At 44.8% G+C, this 27,856-nt stretch overlaps 2 protein-coding genes across 2 annotated transcripts in view; one reads left to right on the top strand and one right to left on the bottom strand.

The window, feature by feature from the left end:
* LOC126482361 (proline-rich protein HaeIII subfamily 1-like) overlaps positions 1 to 27,856 on the bottom strand; it is a 293,138-nt gene that overhangs the window by 111,387 nt on the left and 153,895 nt on the right. The window lies entirely within an intron of this gene.
* LOC126481766 (uncharacterized) overlaps positions 1 to 27,856 on the top strand; it is a 264,443-nt gene that overhangs the window by 201,164 nt on the left and 35,423 nt on the right. Inside the window, exons 3-4 of the mRNA XM_050105720.1 lie at positions 7,885 to 7,996; positions 17,189 to 17,377. Of these exons, the coding sequence (XP_049961677.1) occupies positions 7,885 to 7,996; positions 17,189 to 17,321 (245 nt within the window). The 3' untranslated portion in view covers positions 17,322 to 17,377. The remainder of the gene's footprint in view (positions 1 to 7,884; positions 7,997 to 17,188; positions 17,378 to 27,856) is intronic.

The raw sequence follows: 27,856 nt of genomic DNA, 5'->3' as shown, positions 1-27,856 counted from the left end.
CCAACTTTAACACAAGTATTATCTGAATACACATCCTAGAAAGTGGTACAGGGTCATAATCCTTCTGCGAATCTATAAAAATCGTGTGTGTCTCTTGTCAGTCACCTGTCTAGTACTGCAGACATTATTGATACAAGTCCTTCCTGCCAGGAAGCCACTGTGTTCCTCTACCTCTTCAGTTCATTTAAAGTTTATAATACAGAATTATGTCACATTTATACGTACCTGGCGTCGCTCAGTGGAATATACAAGTGTTTACCACCTTCTGAACATGTGGAGCTAGAATGAGGAAGGTTAGGGCTTTTAGGTGGCGAAAAAGGGATCAAAAAATAAAACGGCAGTGTTCCCTGTTCAGAATAACAAAGTGACTGTCAGCGGAGCATGGTGGGAGGGAGTGGGGTGGGGGATTGTCGATTTGCCGTTAGCCGTATGCACAGTACGGCTGTGACAGCCACAAATGCGGTGGCATCTGTACGGTCCCGTGCTCAACGCATTCACACACTCCGTCAACATGCACTACTGAGTACACTTTGCTCAATATTCTTTGAAGAATCGCAATATCCTTACCACTTTAAGAAACGCCCCAGTAAGAACAGTAAAACCATTTCATCTTACAAAACGGGAATTTTTCCTCAAAGAGAACGCGAAGCACTATGCCAGAATTACGTACGTTAAACACCGAGAATTTATGAGCTGGTGAATTTCGACATGCATCCAGTCGTATGCCGATAATAATTCACGAGCAGGTCGACATGATTAAGAGAGAACTGCACGCAAGTAACATGCGGAAACACTCCATTCGGAAAATGAGTTTGTACGTGCCAAATTGGCTAGACGCCAAATTTCCGGGGCCGTATCAAGTAAGGCAGATATACTTCACGTATGAACGCAGGGTCAATAATTCCAGCAGCCTCTACTTTTCTACGCGACTTCTCGGTGACTTACGAACAACGTTTACAGCGTAACTTTTATTCTTAACGATTATACGGCGCACTTCCGTAAGACTGCAACAAATAAATTAGTTTATTTTTTATTTATAATGAGATGTGGAAAATGTTGGTCTTTGATCACTCCAGATGAAAAAACCTTAAGGAAAGGCTGATTGTTACGATAAATAACTTCTAACAGTTCCCAAGGGGGAAAAAAAGCATTAACGTGGCCTTGACAGAGAGATAGAACTAAGTCCACATTACTCTGTCATTTCGGTGCTAATAAAGACTACCAAGAGGAAGAGGAATCTAAAAATAGTCGATACAAAGAGCTTCTACATCAACCTGTTACCTCACATATGAGCGACAGATCGCTGTTCGCTCTCTTCGACTCTATCACAAGCGAGCGATTTAACAAGCAATTTCAGTGAGTTTTACGACTCACGGAGATCTGCTCTGGAAAACAAGCTGCCACTCTTCGCAGCAGTGGCAGCTGATCATTGTATATCCACTAATACGTACAAAAAATAAAATAAAAACAGGAACTTGAATTTATTGAACTTCTTTCGAAAAGCTTTCCTTCGGAACTATGTGTTTTGATGCACGGTACATTACACTTTTCTTTGACGCCATTTTTTTTCCTTTATTGTTATTTTATACCTGCACATACAACAGGTAGGCTGGCAGCAGCATTCTACGCCGCTCTTCAGCCTTAGAGGAGACAATGATAAAAGACAGAAACAATACTCAGAGATGACAGAATGGTGGGTAAAAAACAGTAGACATAAAATACAAAACATGGAGCCGCTCACACTCGACGAGAAATCACACCACAAGCTGTTGACACGACGCACAAATATCGATGATTGCGATGACACATGGGAACGATGGAGCGTGACGGTGATCACTGAACACAAAACACAACGGCACACACTCGAGACACTGATGACGATGATCTCCAACGCGCGAATGTCCAAGTAACGTGTGCGAGTCCAGGGACCTGCCAAGAGGGGAAGAAGGGTGAGGGGGAGGGAGAGGGGAGAGCAAAGATGCCAATGGCAGAGGAGAGGGGAGGAGGAGTAGAGGGACGAGGGTAGGGGAAGCCCGGGGGAGGAGTGGGGAGAAAGGGAGGAGGGAGAGAAGGGGCAGAGAAGGGAGAGAGGGTGCCCAAAGGAAACAAACGCAGGAGGAGGGAGGGAGGATCAAAGTTGGTAGGAGGGGTAGATGGAGGGGAGGAGGGCATCATCAGGGAGGGGGAGCTGGTGGAAGCCACCTTGGGAGAGGGTGTGGAGAGCGGAGAGATGGAGAGCAGGCGTGACATGGAAGTACAGGTGCAGCAGCGGATGGGGGCGGGAGAGGATGGGAGAGACTAGCGGGTGAGGAGGATCGAGTTTGCGGGGGGTGTAGAGGATCCGTATCTGTTCGAGGAAAAGGAGGAGGTGGGGGAAGGGAATTAGATCGTACAGGATCCGCGTGGGGGAGGGGAGACGGATGCGATGGGCGAAGCAAAGAGCATGACGTTCCAGGATCTGAAGGGATTTCTAAAAGGTAGGGGAAGTGAAGATCCAGGCAGTGTGCGCATAGCAAAGGATAGGGCGAATGAGGGATTTATAGGTATGGAGGATGGTAGAGGGGTCCAGACCCCACGTACGGCTGGAGAGGAGTTTGAGGAGACAGAGGTGGGAGTGTGCCTTGGCTTGGATCGTCCGGAGGTGGGGGGTCCAGGAGAGGCGACGGTCAAGGGAGACACCAAGGTACTTAAGGGTAGGGGTGAGGGCGATAGGACGGCCATAGATGGTGATGTAGAAATCGAGGAGGCGGAAGGAAGGAGTGGTTTTGCCTACTATGATATCCTGGGATTTGGCAAGATTTACCTTAAGCAACCACTGGTTGCACTAAGTGGTGAACCGTTCAAGATGGGATTGGAGAAGGTGTTGGGAGCGCTGCAGGGTGGGGGCAAGGGCAAGGAAGGCAGTGTCATCAGCATACTGGAGAAGGTGAATGGGGAGTGAAGGCGGCAGCATGTCCGCCGTATACAAGAGGTACAAAAGAGAAGAGAGGACGGAGCCCAGGGGCACACTGGCGGAGGGAAAAAGGTGTAGGAATCCATGTTGTGGATGGTGACGTAGGAAGGACGGTGGGAAAGAAAGGAGCCGATCAGACAGACGTAGTTAATAGAAAGGACGAAGGTTTGGAGCTTGAAGAGGAGACTGGAATGCCACATGTGGTCATAGGCTCGTTCAAGGTCAAGGGAGAGAAAGATAGCGGAACGATGGGAATTAAGCTGTTCGGAGAGGAGATGAGTGAGGTGAAGGAGAAGGTCATCAGAAGAGAAGGACAGCCAAAAGCTGCGGGAAGGAGGCAGTGCTGGCAGAGATGCTGGTGGATGCTTCAGGTGAGGATGGATTCCAGGACCTTGCTGAAGACCGAGGTAAGGCTGATGGGATGGTAGGAGGAGATGGCCGATGGCGGTTTACCGGGTTTAAGGAACATCAGGATACAAGAGGTTTTCCACAGGTCAGGATAGTAGCCGGTGGACAGGACTACATTGTAGAGCCTGGCCAGGGTGGAGAGGAAAGAGGCAGGAGCTTCACGAAGGTGAGGATAGGTGACATGATCATGACCAGGAGCGGTGTTGCGTTTCGTCCGGAGTGTAGCGATGAGATCCTGTGTAGTGATAGGGGCATTGAGTCCTGTGTGTGCAATGTTGTCCAACTACTGGAAACCAGGTGTGAGGGGAGGGACAGAAGAGTCAGTTCGATCGCGGACATCTGGGAAGAGGGAGTAATCGAACTGGGGATCGTCAGGAATGGTAAAGACATCGAAGAGGTAGGAGGCAAAGTGATTGGCCTTACTAATGGCGTCAAAGAAGGGTTGGTTGTCATGAAGGAGAGGATAGTAGAGGGGGGGGGGGGCTTAGATCCAGTAAGGCGGCGGAAGGTGGACCAGTACTTGGATGAGTTGATAGGAAGGGTAGCATTTAAACGGGTGCATGTCTGTCGCCAGTCCCAGCATTTCTTAGCCGCGAGCAAGTTACGGATGTGTCTCTGGAGTTGCCGGTGGCGTCGTAGTGTGTCCGGGTCATGCATGCAGAGGAATGCACAGTAGAGACAGCGGGATTCACGGAGGAGGAGGACAGCCTGTGGGGGTAAGGTAGGACGGTGGGGGTGAATGGCGATAGAAGGGACATGGGACTCCACGGCCTCAGACAAGGTCTGCTGGAGAAAGGAGGCGCCATGGGTAACATCGTCAGGGTGGTAGTAGGTGAAGGGGTGGCCTTCGACCTGGGTGGAGAGGGTATCACGGTAGGCATTCCAGTCAGCACAGGAATAATCATGGACATACTTTGGGGGAGGGTCCTGACGGCGGTCGGGGAGGGGGCGACGACCGTCTGAAATGGTGAGGAGGACAGAGAGATGGTCACTACCAATGGGGTCCAGAACATCCACCGTTATGCGGCCAAGGAGGTTAGGGGAGGAGAGGACGACATCAGGAGTGGAGTTGGATTCGGGGCAGGTGTGCTGAGGAATGGGGACGAGGTCGCCTTGGAGGGAGGAGAGGAACTGATGCCACTGCCGTAACTGGGTGGCAGAATGACTATGGATGTTGAGGTCGGCGGCGATCACGTAGGAGGAGAAGGTACGGTCAATGTGGGAGAGGAAGTCAAACGGAATAGGGGTGTTAGGGCGGACATAGATGGTGGCGCAGGTGATGGTAAGGCCAGGGAAGAAGAGACTAAGGATCAGGTGTTTGGTGGGGCCGGGAAGGAGAGGTTGGAGCCGAACTGGGATTTGGCAGTGATGACCAATGGCAACTCCGCCACTCGCTATCGGGAAGGGATTATCGGAGTGGTGAAGGAGGTAGGGCAAAGTGTGGAGGGTGTGGTGGGGCTGAAGAAAGGTTTCATTGAGGAGGAAGGCATCCACGCGGTGGGTGGCAAGGGTGTGCATGAAGAGGTTCTTGTTGGCGGGAAGGGAACAGATGTTGTTGAACAGGATATGGTGCTGTCGCTCCATGACAGGGATTTAGACGAGGGTGTCGAGACAGGAGAAGGTGAAATAAGCCTGGTTGTGGGAGTTGGTGGCATACATTTTTAGGTGAAAAACGGAACGGGCAGCGAGGGATATCTGTTGGAGAGTGCGAGGGTGCAGGAATGGGTGGACATTTTGCAGTACAATGGTGAGGAACTTGATGATGTCCTCAAGGGGACGAAGAGGGGGAGGGGGACGAGGGGGACGAAGGGAATTGCCAGGAAGGAAGGGTGGGGGCGTCCAGAGGGCGGACAGGGACGGTGAGTTCAAGAGTGGTCAGAGGGGGTCGGGCCTTACATTTTTGGGAGTAGGTGGGATGCGGGAGATTGCAGGTATTACAGGAGGGAGGGGACTGAAGGTTAGGGCACTGCTGGAGGAAGTGCACTTGCTTACAATGTGGGCATGTGGCGGCCTCATGACACTCAGCTGTTGTGTGCGCATTGTAGCGCAGACACCTCTGGCAGCGGAGGGATTGAGGAGGGGAACGGGAGGAGTCAGCCTTGTATCTCTGGTGGAATAGGAGGGCACCTTCCTTCAGAAGGTGGTCAATGGAGGGAGCGTCCTCTGAGAAAACCTGCATAAGGCGAGTGGGGCCGGCAGAGTTAGAGATGCAGCGGACCGCCCGCACGTCCAGCGAGGGATGCGCCTTGAGCTCCGCCAACATCTCCTCCTCCTCCGTGATCGTCGGACTAAGCTGAGTGATCACGGCGGTGACGGTCGGCGGGCGATGTAGGGGTTGGGGTTGGCGGGTAGGAGACGGGGAAGGAGCAGGGGTGAGGGAGGCGTTAGGGCCAAAACAGGTGATGGGGATGCGGGAGAGGACGTCAGTATGGAGGGTGGGGCTGGGGGAGGAGAAGAGAACTGAGTCTCTTCTGCGAGTGAGGATGGAGATGGGGCTCTAGGAAAGTGTTGGCGGAGAAGGTTTGAGAGGATCCGGGCCTCGAGGAGGGAAGGATCAGGATGTGAGAGGAGGTATTTGTAGGAAGAGGGAGGGGAGGAGGAGGAGGAGGCAGAGGGAACAGGGCCAGGCGGGGAGACATCCATGGCATCCTGTGGGGGGGAAGGAGGATGGGGCGGGGCCTTTTTGGAAGCAGATTAGGTACTGGTGCCACTAGGGCGTTTAAGGGCGGTGGAAGGGTGAGTGGTGATATGAGGGACAGGAGCTACAGGGAGGTGGCGGGAAGTGGCAGGTCCCGGCGTGGATGCAGTAGTCGGTGCTGGAGACGGCAATGGTGAAGGTGATGGTGACGGCGATGACAGTGATGGCGAAGGCGATGGGGAGAGCTGGGCAAGGGCAGTGGGCTGACGGGCCACCACCCTAGCTGGAGCTGCAGTGACAGGCTGGGGGAGTGGGAGCGAAGGATCAGAGGTAGAGGAGTGGGTGGAAGAAGCTGGGGAGGGGACTCAAACATATGTGTGACTATAGTGATGAGAAAAAACACCTATTGGTTGTTTGCACAGGATTACAAATTGATGATGAGGAAACTTTGTGTTACCATCATGAGAAGGTATACCTGAATAATTTTACACACATTTCTGGTTCCCTTCACCCTTTTTCCATCCCCTCCAACCGTCCTGCCTGAAGAAGCAGCCACTGCCTCCAAAAGCTTGCTTATTACAACCATCTTTTATGTGTGTGTTCTGCTGGTGCTTGGTGAGTAGATATCTTAACTATCCAATTAAATAAATTTGTCAATAATGTATTGTTTTTGTTATTGTATAAAACTTGAGGATTATAGACTAAGTGAATTTTGAAACCTTGAGTTTTTGGGAAAAGTAAAAAATTTGTTTGAAATAGGAAAATGAGGGCTTTCAAATAAGCTACATCAATCACGAAACAAACAGTTATTAGCAGGAGTGAATTTTGATGTACATGTGATATTCGGATATTGTAAATTTAGAATATTTCTGTAAATAAAGTGATTCTGTATGAACCTGTTACACTGTTGTTATCAGTAATCTGTAACCTATCCTGTGGACAATAAAGTTTGCTGAAATACTGCATGAATAAAATTTTGTCAATTTTGTGTAGGCCCTAATCATGGCATCATTAGACAGTAATAGAACACAAAAAAAATATTTATTTAGGAGTAGAACTGTAGCAAATTGAGCTGTTTCATTTTGCTACATCTTGTTGTGTTTGTATCCGAGATACTAAAACCACATCAATTGAGTGACAATTGACCCAGAGATAGGCAGTTTGAATTTTGATTATGCAATTCATTTTCATGCCCATATCTGATCAGAAATTCAAGCAAGGCAATTAGTACAAAGCTGCCTATCACGTTACTATATGACAATGTTGCAGATTTAAATATTAAACCTCATTTCAGTATCTCAGTGAGTAATTCTTTTGATGATGATCTAATAACTGGATGGAGATGTCTGACTTAAGTTAGTGGATAGGAACTGTGGAGGGCCTCCAGTTAGTTAGGGAAAGTGAAAAATTAGTCAGCTTAGTTACACCTTCATTCTTGCTTTCAATCCATTCTCAATTGTAACAATGCACAGACAGCACAGCACTGCACAGACATTCATTACAGTCATCCACATGATACTGGACACTTTGTAACAGACAGAAGAAAGACAACAGTTAACAACTTTCACTAAATCCATGACCAGGACATTCTAGCATTGTCTCTAATACTCATTCCCCACATATGCACATATGACATTGATTTTTATGTTGACAAATTAATTCCTTAACCAAGTTGCAGAACATGCAACTTTAAATAGTATTTGATTGCTATGTACCTAATAGTGTGTAATAAACACTTATGTAAAGAGTGTGTGTGTGTGTGTGTGTGTGTGTGTGTGTGTGTGTGTGTGTGTGTGCGCGTGTGTATTTGTGTGTGTGTGTGTGTGTGTGTGTGTGTGTGTTTGGTTGAAGTAGAGATCATCCACACATGACTTGTATGTTGCAGATAATGGAACACGTATCACAGTTCGCACATGTGCCCTGGACAGTGGTACACTCACTACTGACACTGAAATCATCCGCATGTCTCATTGTGGAGGTTTCTACTTCGATGGCGGGTAAGTGCAATTCATATGACATCAACTCTCTGTGTGAGACTGATATTTGTTATCAATAAGTGTTTTATTCTCAGTTTTGAAGATTCCTGTCACCACACCTTTCCCCCTGGATGGATCTGCATTAAGTGTCATCCCACATGAAAGTGTTCAAACATTTTATGATTCTGTGCCAATTGTGTAAATGACATGGGATGTGGATACCAGCCCAGTATTCGTCTAGTTGGATGTGGGAAACTGCCTAAGAATGACATTCAGGGTGCCCAGAACACCAGCCAGCAGATTCTACATGGAGCCACTGTGCCTTCTAATATTTTTCTTAATTTTGTTTTCAATTTGTGGATGTAGTAACCAAGTAACACAAATATGGCTCCATTCATAACCTACAAACAATAAAAGAAATAAGCATCTCATGACTTCATTTATCACAAGACACAGAACAATACCTCTCCGTCGTGTGAAGTGGGCACCCAGGAGATAGAGGAGATGCTGGCATCTGTTGAGAGACACATCCATCAGATCTGTAGTGGCAGTAGGTGGTGCTGACAGCAAGGGTGGGACAATATGCTGGGCAGGCACAGGCACTGGAGCATAGAGTCAGAACGTGCGGGGACATGCTCATGCCTAAAGGCAGAGTGGGTCCATGCAGTGCCCAACAACAGTGCTGGAGAGTAGGGTGCCACCAACATCTCTGCATTGCCAAAGCAGGCAGGTCCCAGTGTGCAGGACACAGTACTGTTCCCACGAGTGATGACAGCTGAGGCAGTGATGGCAAGTGGGCTAGCAGAGCTGGCCCAATCAGAACAGCAGACCCCAGCAATGGACCCTAGTCCGGAGACAGATCTGTGCCCAGTGCCAGGAAGCTGGAACCTCAGGGCACCATGCAGAAGGGGGGGGGGGGGGGGCTGCCTTTACAACAAGTGACAATAGGCTCAAGGTGGAGGGTGATGGGCTGGGCTATGGTGAAGGGGGTCGCACCTGCAAACTGATAGCTTCCCATGGTGAGTGGGGACACATGTGATCAAACTGGCATGCCATCAGTCTGTCAGCCATATGGACATCACAGTGATGGTGTCCCTGGGGTCAGACAAAAGTGGCCGGTATCCAGTTGGGCTGGCAACTAAACCCTCATGCTTACACCAGCAATCCCAATGCGAAGAGCTCTGACAAACACAACTACAGCAGGTGCGACACTGGCCACAGAAGGTGGAGGAGCTTGTTGTTTGCCAGCTGTGAAGCAACTCTGCCAGGCTCCACTTCCCCATAAATGTGAAGTGATAGATGCTCAGAAACTGGAGAATGGCATCATAAGGTGAAGAATCCACAATAAGCTTTTTCACTTGTAAACTGAACTAGTCATTCTGCCTCACGATGTGATTGAGGGTAGAATGGCAGAGCTGTAACATGATGAATGATGGGAATAAAACAATTGAAAGGTGTGAGAAACGAACTGGAGCCCATTCTCAGAAACTAGGGTACAAGGCAATCCCTCAATAGAAGAAACCCTCGAAAGTGTACAAATTGTGACATCAGCCAACATCAACACACACCAGAGAATGTAAGGAAACTGGGAAAATGCATCCACAATCAAGAGCCAATCAGAATTCAAGAAGGGACCCACAAAGTCTACTCAAATGCATTCCCATGGCGGGTGGGGAGCAGGCCAGGGGGACAGGGGTGCTCTGGGAGTTGCCTGTTGTTGTCAACACTGGTCAGTAGCTGCAACAAAATGGGAAATTTCGCCATAAATCTCTGGCCAAAAGACATGTCTTCTAGCTAATAATTTAGTGTGCAAAACTCCCCAATGGGCCGGGTAGCGCAGGTGTAAAACCTTGCACTGTGATGCAGTGGAAGTGACTACTTTGAAAGAGATGTCCTCAGTGAACAACAACAAAACACTGTCAAAAACAGAGAGGCAATAACATTAGGAAGAAAGTTGCACAGGGGTCCAAAGCCTGACCCAGTAATTTATCTAGCCAGCTCTGTTGAACAAACCAAACCACCTGATGGAGAACTGGATTGGCAGCTGCCATGCAGGAGCTCATAACTGGGAAACCCACATCCATGGCCCGCATTCCAATATCAGAATGGAAGTAAAGAAATTCTTCACAATCAAAGTCAGTATCAGGACCCACAGGAAGGCTGGACAAGGCGTCTGCAGTGGTGTGTTTAGGCTTAGGTCAAAAATGGATTTCGTAATTGTTGTGAGCAAGAGCAGTGCCTAGCAATGTGGATGCTGTACAGCCTTGTCAGGCAGGAAGTGTGAGGGTCAAACAAGGAAACCAAGGGTTTATCGTCAGTAATGAGGTGAAACTTTGAGCCATACAAAGAAACATGAAATTTTTGGAGACCATAGACTATGACAAGAGCCCATGTGAGAGTAATGCTGCTGGGCTGGAGTGAGAGATTTCGAGGCAAAGGCAACAGGTCACTCAGAGATTGTGCCAAGGCAGTATAGTGAAGCATCAGTCACCAAAACTATGTGCTGCTCTGAAGAGAAAGTAGCTAAATAAGGGGCTGACAGTAGTTTGGAATTCAACATTGGAAAAGCACATTAGCAGAAAGGTACATTCTTGCGTAACACGGCATGCAATGCGTGGGCCAATGTGGCTGCCCTCAGTAGGAATTTATGGTAGTAGGCTATCTTCCCTAGGAAGGCATCAAGCTCCTTTGTGGATGAGGGGGAGGCATAGACATAACAACAGAGATGTGGTCTGGCAGTCGGTGAGCCCCATCCTGCAAGACCTCGAACTGCAAATAAATAATAGAAGTTCGGAAAAACTGATTTTGTGAAATTATACCATAAGCCTGCAGACTGAAGATAGAAAACAAAGTGGACAATTTTTTCAAATGATCCAACATGGAAGAGCCCATGACAACAGTATCATTTCAGATAGTTAATGCAACCCATGACAAGTATAGTCAGTTGCTCTAAAAAATCACTGGAAAATAGCAAGGGACGCTAGCCACACCAAAAGGAGGGTGCAAATATTGATAGAGCCAAAAAGGAGTATTCAAAACCAGAATTTGCTGAGACTCTTTGTCCACAGAAACCTGAAGATATGCTTCAGACAAATCAATTTTAGAGAAATTCTGGTCACCCAATACTTTTGACAACAGTATCTCCTGGTGTAGTAGAGAATACATATCCATAATCAACTGTGTGTTGACAGTAGTACTGAAGTCAACAGAGAGGCAAAGTTTCCCAGACAGCTTCTGAACTACAACCAGTGGAGAGGGCCATTCACTAGTCATAACCCCTGGAGATTGAAGTCTGTACAATTCTGCTTTCACTTGATCTTTCAGAGTGACAGGAACAGGGCACACAAGACAAAAATTAGCCCGAGCTGTGGATTTCAAAGAAGTATGACCAGAAAAATTAGTAGCACACCCTATAACCTCCAAAAAGAAGTCCAAAATCTCCTCACACAGTGTTTCCAATTGAGAATATGATACCTCATTGGATGCAAGGTGAACTGCATCTGTGATAGAAAATCCAAATGCCAAAATGTGTCCATCTGAACAAGTTCTCAACACTGGCATCAGCATCCACCAAAAATGTAGCGGAACAAAGCACTGACTTTTAACAGGCAGATACCATAAATTGTCCCAACTGCACAATGTTCTGTTTGTTATAACTGGCCAGATTCTACATGACCAGTATCAATGACAGCAAGCTGAAATTCACATAGGTTTGAGAATTGAATAATGTCACTGCAGAACCTGTGTCGACCTGTAGCCAGATCCCTTGGCAAAAAACACTTATCTTGATAAAAACTTGGAAAAAGTCACAAGCATTAGTGTTGCACAGTTTATGTCTATGTCCATATCATGAGAAACATTTGGTGACGACATAGGCGATGTGGGCTTTCTCGTGGCAAGCATTACAAGTAGTCCAGCACTTAGGGCACATCAAATGTTCATGCTGGACTAAACAGAAAGGATGAGACAGAAACAAAGAACACTCATACTGATGCTGTGGCAGTTGTGGCTGCTTGGGTGGGCCTCGGTCTGCCCGGAGATGGATCTGAATGTTCACCACTGCCGCTACCACTTCCCCATGCAAAGTATCTGTTGTTCTAGTGGATACATCTTGTGACACTACTGCTAAAGATTGTGCTATTTACAAAACTTCTGCCAATTGGGGGTTTTCACAGAGTAAAGCCTTCAGCTGCACGACCTTGTCCGGAGCTAAGCCGTTGGCAGCTGATTCAGGCACACACACACACACACAGTGACACCATGTTTGGCACACTCACACTCACACACACTAGTAGCAGGATCAACAGTGGAGTCTACCAGTTTGCTCTTTTCTGTCTGGAGGAATCATGTTGAAGATCCTTACACCAGAAGAAAGATCTCCACTTTGATCCCTAGACAAAAAGGCAATTCCTACTGGAAAAATACTTTATTTCTTGTAGTTTGGTTGGAAAACATCACCTAGAGGTGCCTCAGAAATACTGATAAATAATGATTCATATAACGAGGTACTGGAAGTAATTTCAGATGAGGTGTGTACAACTGTCTAAATTGCCAAGAAAGGAAAGACATCTGGAGATTATGGTGTTTCAGGAGAAATGTTTGTAGCTGGATTGGCAAAATTACTTATGAAATGTCTACAAAAGAAGACTGTTCAACAAAACTGTCATTCTCTTCTCAAGAACGAGGACAGACAAGTCAAGAAAAGCTCTAAGTTCTCAGATTCCTCTCCAAAATGTGCAAGGTATTCGCTAAAATTATCAATAACTGCATAGAAAAACATTATATAGGGTGATTTTTTCCACTGTACACAAACTCTAGGGATTTATCAGTGACAGAATATGGAACAAACAAGGTCTGATGAACTTATGTCTAGAAATGCATGGTTTCCATGCTAGAGACCATTTATTCAGTCGTACTTTGCTACAGAGTCAGCAGTCTAATAATCATTGTACCATGCAGCCACAGTTACAGTACATGCTGAAAATGGCTTCCAACTGCCTCAACACATCCGTGTACATGCTGTAGCTGTTCTCTGGTCAACACTCAGCAGTCGATTCACAGCAAGGGAAGTGAAATGGCGTTCAGAATAAAGACACTTTGACTGTGCAATTTTATCAGTAAACCGTTGAAGTACTTGTAGTAAAATTCCCAAATTTACTGCCCTCCAGGAAAGTTATCATACTCAAAACACATCGGCCAGGCTAGATCTGAACAGTGTCAAAGGCAGCGTTAATAAGCTGCTACAGTGTCTCCACATCTGGAATGGGCTCAGCATACATGATATTTTTGAAATAGCCCCATAACCAGAAATCACACAGATTGAGATCCTGTGAATGAGCAGGCCATTCAACTGGACTCTCTTGTATGACCTGTCAACCAGGGAAGAGATGATTGCGATGTGGTTTGGAGCCGAGTGGCGGGTCTCAATCAAAGGCTTTGTCGCTTCTGTGACAGTCTTAGCTGTAGATTTCTGGACCTGCATTACCATGTTGGAATTTGTAGAACTCCCCTTGATAAGTCAGGGATGCGCTACACAAAGGAAACAGCTACTCAGGTAACAGAGTACTTGTGGGGTGCACATGAGGGTTTTTTAGGCTAGGCGGTAGTTAGAGGTGCTCTGATGAACACTCAGCAGTCGATTCACAGCAAGGGAAGTGCAATGGCATTCAGAATAAAGACACTCTGACAGTGCAATTTTATTAGTAAACTGTCAAAGTATTTGTAGTAAAATTCCCAAATTTACTGCCCTCCAGGAAAGTTATCATACTCAAATTATTCTTGGGACAGAACTGTCTGAAACCCGAAGTGGATAGCTCTGAGATATTTACTGAGTCATGGAACGTATATCAGAAAGACACACTAGAGGCAATAGAAAGGGGAGTTTTCCTTGCAGTTGACAAAAATATTGTTTCTATTGAGGTTGATGATGAGTGTGACAGTGAAGTCATCTGGTCACGTGTAACAGGTGTAGGTGAAACTAAGCTAATTATTGGATGTTTTCACCAGCCACCTAATAAACAAGGGAGCCACATCACTGAATTTTTGCAATGATTAGTGCTGTTTCCATGAGACATCACTCTTTCTTCCCCCTACTTCGGAAAATCCACAGGCTGGAAATGAAGTAGGCTCCACATGTTGTCTAAGTCCATGCTGTCACTGAATAAATTACAGAAAGTACAAAATACATTTCCTGTAGATTCAGAACACAACAGCCACTATCTTTCATTGTGGTCTCCATTTAGTAGTTTTCTATTGAACAGTGTTTTGGATGTGTATCTTTCTTTGATATGTAGGCACATTCAGATTTATTTTGATTGTGTAAATTGTTCTTAAAATAGTCTAAGCCTTTTGCTAAACAAAGTTCCACAACTTTTTTTTCCATTTTGCAGCATCTTTCTCCAATGTTGGGGACTTCACTAATTCACAGTCGGTACTGTTAGTGGATTCAGTTCTATTATTACCTAGTTCAACATTCACATTCATCACTGTGTCACTTACAAAATACTGTTCCACAACAATTTCGGGTTCACTGTATCTTGTCAAACACTTCTTAGAAGAAGAAAGCATAGGTGCAGCAGGTTCTGGTTCAGTACAAATTTCACTTACGTTACTAATGGAGTAATATTTCTTTGTGAAGTCAGTCTTGGCTATTTCTTCACAAATTTAGCTTCTTGTTTCTGTGCTTTTGTTTTTCTGGCACTGCTGGAAAACTCTCTCACATGATGAGAGTCCATTTCAGGTTCTGAAAACCAGACATAAAACTCAAATATGAGTTACACACTAACTGATTAGAATAAGCAATGTCACCCCTTGCACTAACAACAGCAAATCTGCATATATGAGGTCTGTTCAAAAAATTCTGGAACTTTGTCCGCAAAATTTTTCTATGCTTTAACTTTTTACTTATTGTGCATGGTCTGCTTTGGAATACTCTACTCCACAATTGATACACTCCCAATGCCATTTCCACTTCTGGAAGCAGTCTTTTTATTCCTCTTACCTGATTGTGTGAATTTTCTTTTATCTCATCGGTTGTTGCAAATCTTCATCCTTTCAATGAGTTTTTCAACTTTGGAAATAAAAAACGCCTGCAGAGCTCAGGTTTGGGAGGTACAGAGGCTGAGGCAGCACAGTAACTTTATATTTTGTGCAATAGTTACCCACCAACAGGGATGAGAGTGCAGGTGCATTATCATGATGCAAGAGCCATGAATTGTCTTGCCATATTTCAGGCCATTTTCTTCTGTCATTTTCTCAAAGGCATCCTAACACAGTTTGATAGTACCATTGACTGACAGTTTATCCCTGTGGCATGAATTTATGAAGAACTAATCTGTAAAAGTCAAAGATAACTATCAGCATGTCTTTGACACTTGACCTGACCAGGTGAGCATTTTTTGGTCTTGTAGAACCTTTCCTGACTCATTGTGAAGACTGAACCTTGGTCTCAACATCATAATCATACATCCACATCCCATCACCAGTTATGATTCTCTTACAGAACATCTTGTTCTCATTTGTATGCTCTAAAAGCTCTTCACAGATTTGTTGGTCTTGACTCATGAGCCACAGGATAAACTTTGTCGCAATGTGACACATTCCAAGATGCCACATCAGGATTTCATGACATCATCCATCTGAAATGTTACATTCTTCTGCAACCTCTCAGATATTCAGTTTTTGACTGGCACACACAATTTCGTTGACATTTCTGACATGAGCATTGTCAGTAGACGTTGGAGGGTATCCTGAACAAGGGTCACCTTTAACTTCATCTGGCCGTTTTTAAACCATGTAAACCACTTGTAACATTGAGTATGGCTTAACACTCATCCCCATAGACCTCCTGCATCATTTGGTGTGTCCCTGGAAAGGTTTTCTTGAGTTTCACACTAAATTTAATGCAGACATTTTGCTCCTATAACTGTGCCATTTTGAAATTTGCGAACTGTGTGAGACAGCAATCTACTCAAACAGCACTGAACAAAAGCTAAAATAAATACAACAATGAAAGTTCAGGCAGTTATACATTAAACAGTTGTGTATAGGGATACCAGCCACACTTCACTCCAACACACTACTGGCGTGAAATTGTGAATCTTCCGGAATTTTCTGAACAGACCTCATATAATGCACATTACAACAGTCCAAACAATACTGCCACATGAATTAACAGTTCAGCTCTAAAACAATTAACAAGTGATAACAACAGTGAACAGAAGAAGGAGGAGGGGAGTGGAGAATGTATCTCAGAGTGCACAAAAGTGTTCGAAGTAACCCGCCTATTGTTGTGGTCAAAACTTCTACCCAGCTCCATGCATACAGAGTTTAAAAATAGTTGGAACTTGTCATGAAAGGAATACATCCTACTGCACAACTACACAGTGGCAATTTTTTGCTGTATTGGGACTAGGTATTCAGTAACTACACAAGACTGCAGAACACTTCTGTTCAACAAGAAAATATAAATCACAATTATCATGCATTATATTCAATCTTCTTTTTTAAAACTGATTTATGATAATTTATTAAGATAGTGGATATAATAAGGAAGAAATTTGTTTCATATTTTTGGTCATATTTTATCCAATGATGATGACTGTATCGTGAATGGTTCTTCTTAGACAGCCAGTTAAGAACTCAGTCAGAGTGGAGACCCTCTGTCCACCTGGAGGCTGGGGTCTAGAGCCCTGATAGGCACTAACTTACTCTGGCCCTATTTATCAGCGTACAGCTGTACTTATAACAGTGATAAATTTTAATTTTCTGAAAAACATAAAGACCCCAGTGAGCAGAGTATTAACAGTTATTCAGTATAACTGATGAATCAGCACCTTTTTGTAAGCAGTTATTTCCCATTAACATAATTATATTCATTCCTTCTTGTTTAACAACAAAAGTAGACTGCTGTATAGTTGCTATTACAATGTACTCAATCAGTTTCTGGTACCCAATGTCTTGATTAGACACATATCCTTATCTATATGGCTTAATGAAATCACTGTGCACCAACCCCAGTAACTGCTTCCTCATAATAACAGGAAATGTTACACCTGTTAATAAACAGCGGAATACTAAATCATTAGATGAACTTCAGAAGAACTTGTTTGCACCACTGGTGGCACTTGATTTTAAAATATTGACAAAAATTCAAAAAATTATTGTTGACTGTTTGAATTAATGAATAAACAAAGTGTATCCATTGTGTTTCAGCTACGTCCGTGGTTGCCTTCAGAGCTGTGATGATGCTGATGCTTGCAATGTGGCACCAGTGGCAATGACCTCATTGCCTATAGTGCTTATGGTTTCATCCATTCTTACATTCATCATCACGACTTTCAGATAATAGTGAGCCCTCACCAGTACACCAACACATCAGTTGGAACTACTATCTTCCAAAAGGTAAGTAATTTTTTTTTTTTTAATCTTAGGATGGCGCAATGTTGTTTCATTGAAACTACAGAGTTATACATATATTTCTGAGACAAGGGCATCATACATATCTACTCAGCAACCATGTCATGATTGAACTCTTGTGGAGAAATCTGGGCATTGATATACTTGAATTAGTGTGGCACATTGATAAACATGGACTCTCAGAAGCGAGCATCCAAATCGAAATTTTGTTGTAGCTTTCACGCTTTAACTCTTCCAGGAGCCATTATCAATGAAGTTGTCATTGAGATAAGTCTAATGGCAACACCTAGAACTTTAAGAAACATAAAACAGCTGACAGATGGAATATCAGTTGTACACATATGTACAACAAGTTTATTAGCTATATATATTTCAGATTGTTGCTGTGGTCTTCATTCCAAAGATACAGCTCTCCAAGCTAGTATATCCTGTGCAAGTCTCTTCACCCCTGAGTAAATACTGCAACTTATATCCCTTTGAACTTTCCCCCTAAAGTCAAGACTTGAACTTCCTCTGCAGTTTTTACCATCTCACTCCCTGGTCACGCTTGTCTTGTAAATAAATACCTTCTTTTAATCAAATTGTGCCATAAAAATCTATTCTTTCCAACTAAGTTTAGTACCTTGTCATTCTTTCTACATTAACATCTGTATTCTGCAAATCACTGTGAAGTGCATGGCAAGGTTACTCTCTGTTGTACCAGTTATTAGGGCTTTTCTCCATTCCATTCATGCATGGGGCAAAGGATGAATAACTGTTTAAATGCTTCTATGTATGGTGCAATGAATCTAATAGTGACCTCACGATCCCTACAGAAATGATACTTAGGGGGTTGTAGTATACTGTTAGAGACATCATTTAAATCCATTTCTTGAAACTTTGTAAGTGAGCTTTCCCGTAATAATTTAAATCTATCTTCAAAAGTCTGCCAGTTCAGTTTCTTCAGCAATTCCATAACACTTCCCCACAGATTAACTGATGTGAAGACATCACACACTTGTCATTCCAGCAATATTGAGGATATTCAGCCCAGTTGTCAATTGTGTGATTCTTGCCACATGTTTGGGACAACATTATCCTATTTTCAAGTGCCAAAAGTAAGGAAACCATATAAAACAGTCCTCCTTATACCAACAGACATGTAAGGATAACAGACTGTTGAGTTATAACCTATTTTTTTTAAAGAAATTTATGCCTTTGAGTCTCATCACAACTTAAAAAGAAGGCATACACATGTATTGTCAACTCAAACTACAAAACATAAAAAATAAAACATCAAGCTGGTGCATCCATCATTCCCGAGCTACAGTTGCAAACTGAAAGCAGCTGCCATCACCTGACAGTGATGATATTTACTTAAAGCCTAATGCTTGGTACCAACAATACTAATGTCTGTCATAAAATCTTTTAGAGCTGCCTGTCTGGTCCAACCCATTCTAACTTAAAACTATCTACATTCTGCAATCTGAACTGAAATAGCAGTGAAAATTTCAGGGCACACTTTAGTGATATCCTTCTTAAGGAGCATCCACCAACATGTTTTACCTAGTGACATAGGAGGACTGTTTTATCTGGTTTCCTCATTTTTAGCATCTACCTCTATCTACATCTACATCTATACTCTGCAAACCACCATGAGGTGCATGGCAGAGGGTACACCCCATTGTACCAGTTATTAGGGTTTCTTCCCGTTCCATTCACGTATGGATCATGGGGAGAATGATTGTTTGAATGCCTCTGTGCTTGTAGTAATTATCCTAAGTTTATCCCCATGATCCCTGTGTAGGCAATGTATAGAGGGTTATAGAATATTCCTAGAGTTCTTTAAATTATGTTAACAGACTTTCTTTGGATAGTTTATGCTTATCTTCCAGAGTCTTCCAGTATCTCTGTGACACTTTCCCATGGATTAAAGAAACCTGTGATCACTTGTGCTGCCCTTTTCTGTATATGTTGAATATCTGCTGTTAGTCCTATCTGCTACGGGTACCACAAACTTGAGTATTATTCTAGAACTGGTCACACAAGTGATTTGTAAGTAATCTCCTGTGTACCCTGATTGCACTTCCCCAGTATTCTACCAATGAACTGAAGTCTATCATCTGCTTTACCCACAACAAACTTATGTGATCATTCCATTCATATCCCTACAAAGTGTTACACGCAGGTATTTGTATGAGTTGGCCAATTCCAACAATGACTCATTGATATTATAGTCATAGGATACTATGTTTTTCATTTTGTGAATTGCAAAATTTTACATTTCTGAACAATTAGAATAAGTTGCCAACCTCTGCACCACATTGAAATCTTATGAAGATCTAACTGAATATTTATGCAGCTTCTTTTATATAGTACTTTGTTATAGATAAATGCCTCATCTCAGAAAAGCCTTATTTTACTGTTAATATTGTCTGCAGCATCATTAGTATACAACATGAACATCAAAGGTCCCAACATACTTTCATGGGTCGCACCCAAAGTTACTTCTACATCTGACAGTGGCTCTCCATCCAAGATAACATGTTGTGTCTTCCCTGCCAAAAAAGTCCTCAATGCAGTCACAAATTTCACTTGATACCCCATATGATCATACTTTTGGCAGTAAGTGTAGGTGCAGTACTGAGTCAAATGCTTTTTGGAAATCAAGAAATACTGCATCTACGTGGTTGCCTTAATCCAAGGCTTTCAGTATGTCATGTAAGAAAAGTGGAGTTGGGTTTCATATGATCAATGTTTTTGAAATCCATGGTGGTTGGCACTGAGAAGGTCATTCTGTTCAAGATACCTCATTATGTTTGAACTCAGAATATGTTCTAAGATTCTACAACAAATAGATGTCAAGGATATTGGACAGTAGTTCGTGGATCACTTCTACTACCCTTCTTGTAGACAGGTGTGACCTGTGCCTTTTTCCAAGAAGTGGGCATGGTTTTTTGTTCGAGGGATCCACAATAGATTATAGTTAGAGGAGGGGTTACCTCAACCACAAATTCAGTATAGAATCTGACAGGCATTCCATTGGGGAATGGAGATTTTTTTCAGTTTTAATGATTTCAGCTGTTTCTCAACACCACTGACACTAATACTATTTCATTCATCTTTTCAGTAGTACGAGGATTAAATTGAGGCAATTCTCCTAGGTTTTCCTTTATAAAAGAATATTTGAAAATTGAATTAAGCATTTCAGCTTTTGGTTGTATTCATATTGGGTCTCCAGTCAAAACATATCATCATCTAAACACAATATTTCGGCAGTCCACCTAGCCACCATCTCCAGGTGAGTAGGCCATCGCACTGTATCACTGGAACTGAAATTAAATGCCTCAGCAGCTCCTTTATACACTGACCATAGGTTCACCCCATGTGTGTGAACATAACTGCCCTCTGGTGACAGGCACAACAGTGCACCAGTAGTGAAAGCTTGTGGGAATGATAAATTGATATCAAACACTACTGACAGTTTTTGAAGACCGAAACAAGAACTGTTGTTCCTTAATGCCAAACAGAGCAGGTTTGCTATTCTTATTTAAAGGATACCCCTTATCTCTGTTTATACAATTAATATTGTCAGATAGCCAGATTTCAGTGGCTTCTTTCACTAAACAGTCCCAATACCACAAAACAGACACTTGTGTCTCACCATACAACATTTTATGTCCTTCAGTAAGGATTTGCTGCATCGTGTTTGATTTCAGTTCCAGCGAGATAGTGCGATGGCCTGCTCAGCTGAAGATTGCAGCCAGGTGGACCACCAAAATACTGTGTCCAGATGATGGTATGTTTTGGATAGAAACCCGATATGAATACAACCGATTATTATCCTGGGAAGGATTATGGACCACATTTCAGCTTTTGCTTTGCTACCCCCAATTTCAGTTCCTGTCACATTCATTAGGAACTGGACACTGATTTTGGTGTCACTAACAGCCTTTTCATATGGCCATAATTTATTTGAGTTATGTGAAAGATAACCTGACTATATTCTGCTACGGTAGTCATTGAGGGCTTCATGCATTGCCCTCTTGGCAAGCCAAACACATTTCATTCAGTATCTCTCTATCTATAGGCCTACAATTTGCTTTACTCCTATTATTGAAATTTTCTCTGTTTTTTTATGGTGCCTATCTACCAACGCTTCCCCGTTTGGTAAGTCATGGAATCTTTGTTTTTAATATATTTCTCCATGTGGAATGTTTCTTTCTAATATATATATATATATAGACACACACACACACACTCCTGGAAATGGAAAAAAGAACACATTGACACCGGTGTGTCAGACCCACCATACTTGCTCCGGACACTGCGAGAGGGCTGTACAAGCAATGATCACACGCACGGCACAGCGGACACACCAGGAACCGCGGTGTTGGCCGTCGAATGGCGCTAGCTGCGCAGCATTTGTGCACTGCCGCCGTCAGTGTCAGCCAGTTTGCCGTGGCATACGGAGCTCCATCGCAGTCTTTAACACTGGTAGCATGCCGTGACAGCGTGGACGTGAACCGTATGTGCAGTTGACGGACTTTGAGCGAGGGCGTATAGTGGGCATGCGGGAGGCCGGGTGGACGTACTGCCGAATTGCTCAACACGTGGGGCGTGAGATCTCCACAGTACATCGATGTTGTCGCCAGTGGTCGGCGGAAGGTGCACGTGCCCGTCGACCTGGGACCGGACCGCAGCGACGCACGGATGCACGCCAAGACCGTAGGATCCTACGCAGTGCCGTAGGGGACCGCACCGCCACTTCCCAGCAAATTAGGGACACTGTTGCTCCTGGGGTATCGGCGAGGACCATTCGCAACCGTCTCCATGAAGCTGGGCTACGGTCCCGCACACCGTTAGGCCGTCTTCCGCTCACGCCCCAACATCGTGCAGCCCGCCTCCAGTGGTGTCGCGACAGGCGTGAATGGAGGGACGAATGGAGACGTGTCGTCTTCAGCAATGAGAGTCGCTTCTGCCTTGGTGCCAATGATGGTCGTATGCGTGTTTGGCGCCGTGCAGGTGAGCGCCACAATCAGGACTGCATACGACCGAGGCACACAGGGCCAACACCTGGCATCATGGTGTGGGGAGCGATCTCCTACACTGGCCGTACACCACTGGTGATCGTCGAGGGGACACTTAATAGTGCACGGTACATCCAAACCGTCATCGAACCCATCGTTCTACCATTCCTAGACCGGCAAGGGAACTTGCTGCTCCAACAGGACAATGCACGTCCGCATGTATCCCGTGCCACCCAACGTGCTCTAGAAGGTGTAAGTCAACTACACTGGCCAGCAAGATCTCCGGATCTGTCCCCCATTGAGCATGTTTGGGACTGGATGAAGCGTCATCTCACGCGGTCTGCACGTCCAGCACGAATGCTGGTCCAACTGAGGCGCCAGGTGGAAATGGCATGGCAAGCCGTTCCACAGGACTACATCCAGCATCTCTACGATCGTCTCCATGGGAGAATAGCAGGCTGCATTGCTGCGAAAGGTGGATATACACTGTACTAGTGCCGACATTGTGCATGCTCTGTTGCCTGCGTCTATGTGCCTGTGGTTCTGTCAGTGTGATCATGTGATGTATCTGACCCCAGGAATGTGTCAATAAAGTTTCCCCTTCCTGGGACAATGAATTCACGGTGTTCTTATTTCAATTTCCAGGAGTGTATATATATAAAAACAAAGATGAGGTGACTTACCGAACGAAAGCGCTGGCAGGTCGATAGACACACAAACAAACACAAACATACACACAAAATTCAAGCTCTCGCAACAAACTGTTGCCTCATCAGGAAAGAGGGAAGGAGAGGGGAAGACGAAAGGAAGTGGGTTTTAAGGGAGAGGGTAAGGAGTCATTCCAATCTCGGGAGCGGAAAGACTTACCTTAGGGGGAAAAAAGGACAGGTACACACTCGCACATATGCACATATCCATCCACACATACAGACACAAGCAGACATATATATATATATATATAATAGAAGGAAACATTCCACGTGGGAAAAATATTTTTAAAAACAAAGATGATGTGACTTACCATATGAAAGCGCTGGCAGGTCGATAGAAACACAAACAGACACATACATACACACAAAATTCAAGCTTTTGCAACAAACTGTTGCCTCATCAGGAAAGAGGGAAGGAGAGGGAAAGATGAAAGGATGTGGGTTTTAAGGGAGAGGGTAAGGAGTCATTCCAATCCCGGGAGTGGAAAGACTTACCTTAGGGGGAAAAAAGGACACACACACACATATCCATCCACACATATACAGACACAAGCAGACATATTTAAAGTCAAAGAGTTTGGGCGGAGATGTCAGTCGAGGTGGAAGTGCAGAGGCAAAGATGTTGTTGAATGACAGGTGAGGTATGAGTGGCGGCAACTTGAAATTAGTGGAGATTGAGACCTGGTGGGTAACGGGAAGAGACGATATATTGAAGAGCAAGTTCCCATCTCCAGAGTTCGGACAGGTTGGTGTTGGTTGGAAGTATCCAGATAACCCGGACGGTGTAACACTGTGCCAAGATGTGCTGGCCGTGCACCAAGGCATTTTTTGCCACAGGGTGATCCTCATTACCAACAAACACTGTCTGCCTGTGTCCATTCATGCGAATGGACAGTTTGTTGCTGGTCATTCCCACATACAATGCATCACAGTGTAGGCAGGTCAGTTGGTAAATCACGTGGGTGCTTTCACACGTGACTCTGCCTTTGATCGTGTACACCTTCCGGATTACAGGACTGTAGTAGGTGGTGGTGGGAGGGTGCATGGGACAGGTTTTACACCGGGGGCGGTTACAAGGATAGGAGCCAGAGGGTAGGGAAGGTGGTTTGGGGATTTCATAGGGATGAACTAACAGGTTACGAAGGTTAGGTGGACGGCGGAAAGACACTTTTGGAGGAGTGGGGAGGATTTCATGAAGGATGGATCTCATTTCAGGGCAGGGTTTGAGGAAGTCGTATCCCTGCTGGAGAGCCACATTCAGAGTCTGGTCCAGTCCCGGAAAGTATCCTGTCACAAGTGGGGCACTTTTGTGGTTCTTCTGTGGGAGGTTCAGGGTTTGAGGGGATGAGGAAGTGGCTCTGGTTATTTGCTTCTGTACCAGGTCGGGAGGGTAGTTACGGGATGTGAAAGCTGTTGTCAGGTTGTTGGTGTAATGGTTCAGGGATTCCAGACTGGAGCAGATTCGTTTGCACGAAGACCTAGGCTGTAGGGAAGGGACCATTTCATGTGGAATGGGTGGCAGCTGTCATAATGCAGGTACTGTTGCTTGTTGGTGGGTTTGATGTGGACGGACGTGTGAATCTGGCCACTGGACAGATGGGGGTCAACGTCAAGGAAAGTGCCGTAGGATTTGGAGTAGGACCAGGTGAATCTGGTGGAAAAAAAGGAGTTGAGGTTGGAGAGGAAATTCTGGAGTTCTTCTTCACTGTGAGTCCAGATCATGAAGATGTCATCAATAAATCTGTACCAAACTTTGGGTTGGCAGGCCTGGGTAACCTAGAAGGTTTCCTCTAGGCGACCCATGAATAGGTTGGCATACGAGGGGGTCATCCTGGTACCCATGGCTGTTCCCTTTAATTGTTGGTATGTCTGGCCTTCAAAAGTGAAGAAATTGTGGGTCAGGATGAAGCTGGCTAAGGTAATGAGGAAAGAGGTTTTAGGTAGGGTGGCAGGTGATCGGCGTGGAAGGAAATGCTCCATCGCAGGGAGGCCCTGGACATGCGGAATATTTGTGTATAAGGAAGTGGCATCAATGGTTACAAGGATGGTTTCCGGGGGTAACAGATTGGGTAAGGATTCCAGGCGTTCGAGAAAGTGGTTGGTGTCTTTGATGAAGTGTGGGAGACTGCATGTAATGGGTTGAAGGTGTTGATCTACATAGGCAGAGATACGTTCTGTGGGGGCTTGGTAACCAGCTACAATGGGGCAGCCGGGATGATTGGGTTTGTGAATTTTAGGAAGAAGGTAGAAGGTAGGGGTGCGGGGTGTTGGTGGGGTCAGGAGGTTGATGGAGTCAGGTGAAAGGTTTTGCAGGAGGCCTAAGTTCCTGAGGATTCCTTGAAGCTCTGCCTGGACATCGGGAATGGGATTACCTTGGCAAACTTTGTATGTGGTGCTGTCTGAAAGCTGACGCAGTCCCTCAGCCACATACTCCCGACAATCAAGTACCACAGTCGTCAAACGCTTGTCCGCCGGAAGAATGACGATGAATCGGTCAGCCTTCAGATCACAGATAGCCTGGGCTTCAGCAGTGGTGATGTTGGGAGTAGGATTAAGGTTTTTTAAGAAGGATTGAGATGCAAGGCTGGAAGTCAGAAATTCCTGGGTTTGGAGAGGGTGATTTTGAGGAAGAGGAGGTGGGTCCCGCTGCGACGGAGGACGGAACTGTTCCAGGCAGGGTTCAATTTGGATAGTGTCCTGGGGAGTTGGATCATTGGGAGTAGGATTAGGATCATTTTTCTTCATGACAAAGTGATATTTCCAGCAGAGAGTACGAGAGTAGCACAGTAAATCTTTGTCGAGGGCTGTTTGATTGAATCTGGGAGTGGGGCTGAAAGTGAGGCCTTTGGATAGGACAGAGGTTTCGGATTGGGAGAGAGGTTTGGAGGAAAGGTTAACTACTAAATTAGGGTGTTGTGGTTCCAGATTGTGTTGATTGGAATTTTGAGGTTTTGGGGGGAGTGGAGCTGGAAGTGGGAGATTGAGTAGATAGGAGAGACTGGGTCTGTGTGCAATGAGAGGAGGTTGAGGTTTGCTGGAAAGGTTGTGAAGGGTGAGTGAGTTGCCTTTCCGGAGGTGGGAAACCAGGAGATTGGATAGTTTCTTGAGGTGGAGGGTGGCATGCTGTTCTAATTTGCGGTTGGCCTGTAGGAGGATGCTCTGAACAGCCGGTGTGGATGTGGGAGAAGAAAGATTAAGGACTTTTATTAAGGATAGGAGTTGACAGGTGTGTTCATTGGCTAAGTTGATGTGTATGAGAAGGATTAGGTGGGTGAGGGCAATGGATTGTTCAGTTTGGAACTGGTATAGGGACTGATGGAAGGAAGGGTTGCAGCCAGAAATGGGAACTTTAAGTGTGAGGCCTTTGGGGGTGATGCCAAATGTTAGACAAGCCTGAGAAAATAGAATATGGGAGCGTAATCTGGCTGGGGTGAAGGCATGTTTGCGGAGGGAATGTAAATAAAACTTAATGCGGTCATTGTGGGGGGTGTTGTGAGGGTGACATGTTATTAGAAGGTGGAAAGTGTACCATGAGGCTGAATTGAAAATGAAAATAAAAATATATGGGGAGAGATAAAGGTGAACTGGAAAGTAACTGGAGATCTGGTGTGAAAAACGCGAAAAGGTGTTGGTTACAGCTGGGCTATGTTGGACTTGGGTTGGTAGACAACGATGTGCACAAAGGTTAAGTGGTTGTGTTGCCGCCAAAACACGTTAAAGGACGGAGAAATTAGGGAAAATTTCGAAAAAACTGCGTGTAATGTATTAAAAGGAGTGGTTCTGTGGTGGTAGATTATGAAAATGAGGCTAACAATTGTCTGACGAAGAAATAATGGCGTTAAAACCGGTGGGAAGCGGCTAAAAATTATCAGTGATGTGGGAAAAACGGAAATGGAAATAAAGCGAAAGTTATTAGAAATAGCCGAAATGGTTGTTTAAAAGGTGAAAGGAACTGCTTGTGAACTAGAAACGGTGGATTTTATAGCAGCGGTAGTGTTGAAAGCGGCAAAAACAATTTCTTTTGGTTATGGTTTGGAAGTGGGTTACGTATTATTGAGTATATATAGGCGGGATAAAATTGTATAGCAGATTACGGAAAAAGGAGAAGGTGAATACAAAGTGAAACTACTGGCAAAAACACAAAGAGAAAATAAGACGACAGGAAAGATTTCGAAATGCAACAGTGACAATAACAAACGTAATTGTTGGGTTCAAATTAATGATATTAATATAATAGAGGGAAACAATCCACGTGGGAAAAATTTATCCAAAAACAAAGATGATGTGACTTACCAAACGAAAGCGCTGGCAGGTCGAAAGACACACAAACAAACACACACATACACACAAAATTCAAGCTTTCGCAATAAACTGTTGCCTCATCAGGAAAGAGGGAAGGAGAGGGAAAGACGAAAGGATGTGGGTTTTAATGGAGAGGGTAAGGAGTCATTCCAATCCCGGGAGAGGAAAGACTTACCTTAGGGGAAAAAAGGACGGGTATACACTCGCACACACACACACACACATATCCATCCACACATATACAGACACAAGCAGACATATTTAAAGACAAAGAGTTTGGGCAGAGATGTCAGTCGAGGCGGAAATGCAGAGGCAAAGATGTTGTTGAATGACAGGTGAGGTATGAGTGGCGGCAAGTTGAAATTAGCGGAGATTGAGACCTGGTGGGTAACGGGAAGAGAGGATATATTGAAGAGCAAGTTCCCATCTCTGGAGTTCGGATA

This window comes from Schistocerca serialis, chromosome 5 (genome assembly GCF_023864345.2).
Source record: "Schistocerca serialis cubense isolate TAMUIC-IGC-003099 chromosome 5, iqSchSeri2.2, whole genome shotgun sequence".
NCBI lineage: Eukaryota > Metazoa > Arthropoda > Insecta > Orthoptera > Acrididae > Schistocerca > Schistocerca serialis.
Note: the sequence above shows the minus strand (reverse complement) of the source record. Positions and strands in the feature narration are given on the sequence as shown.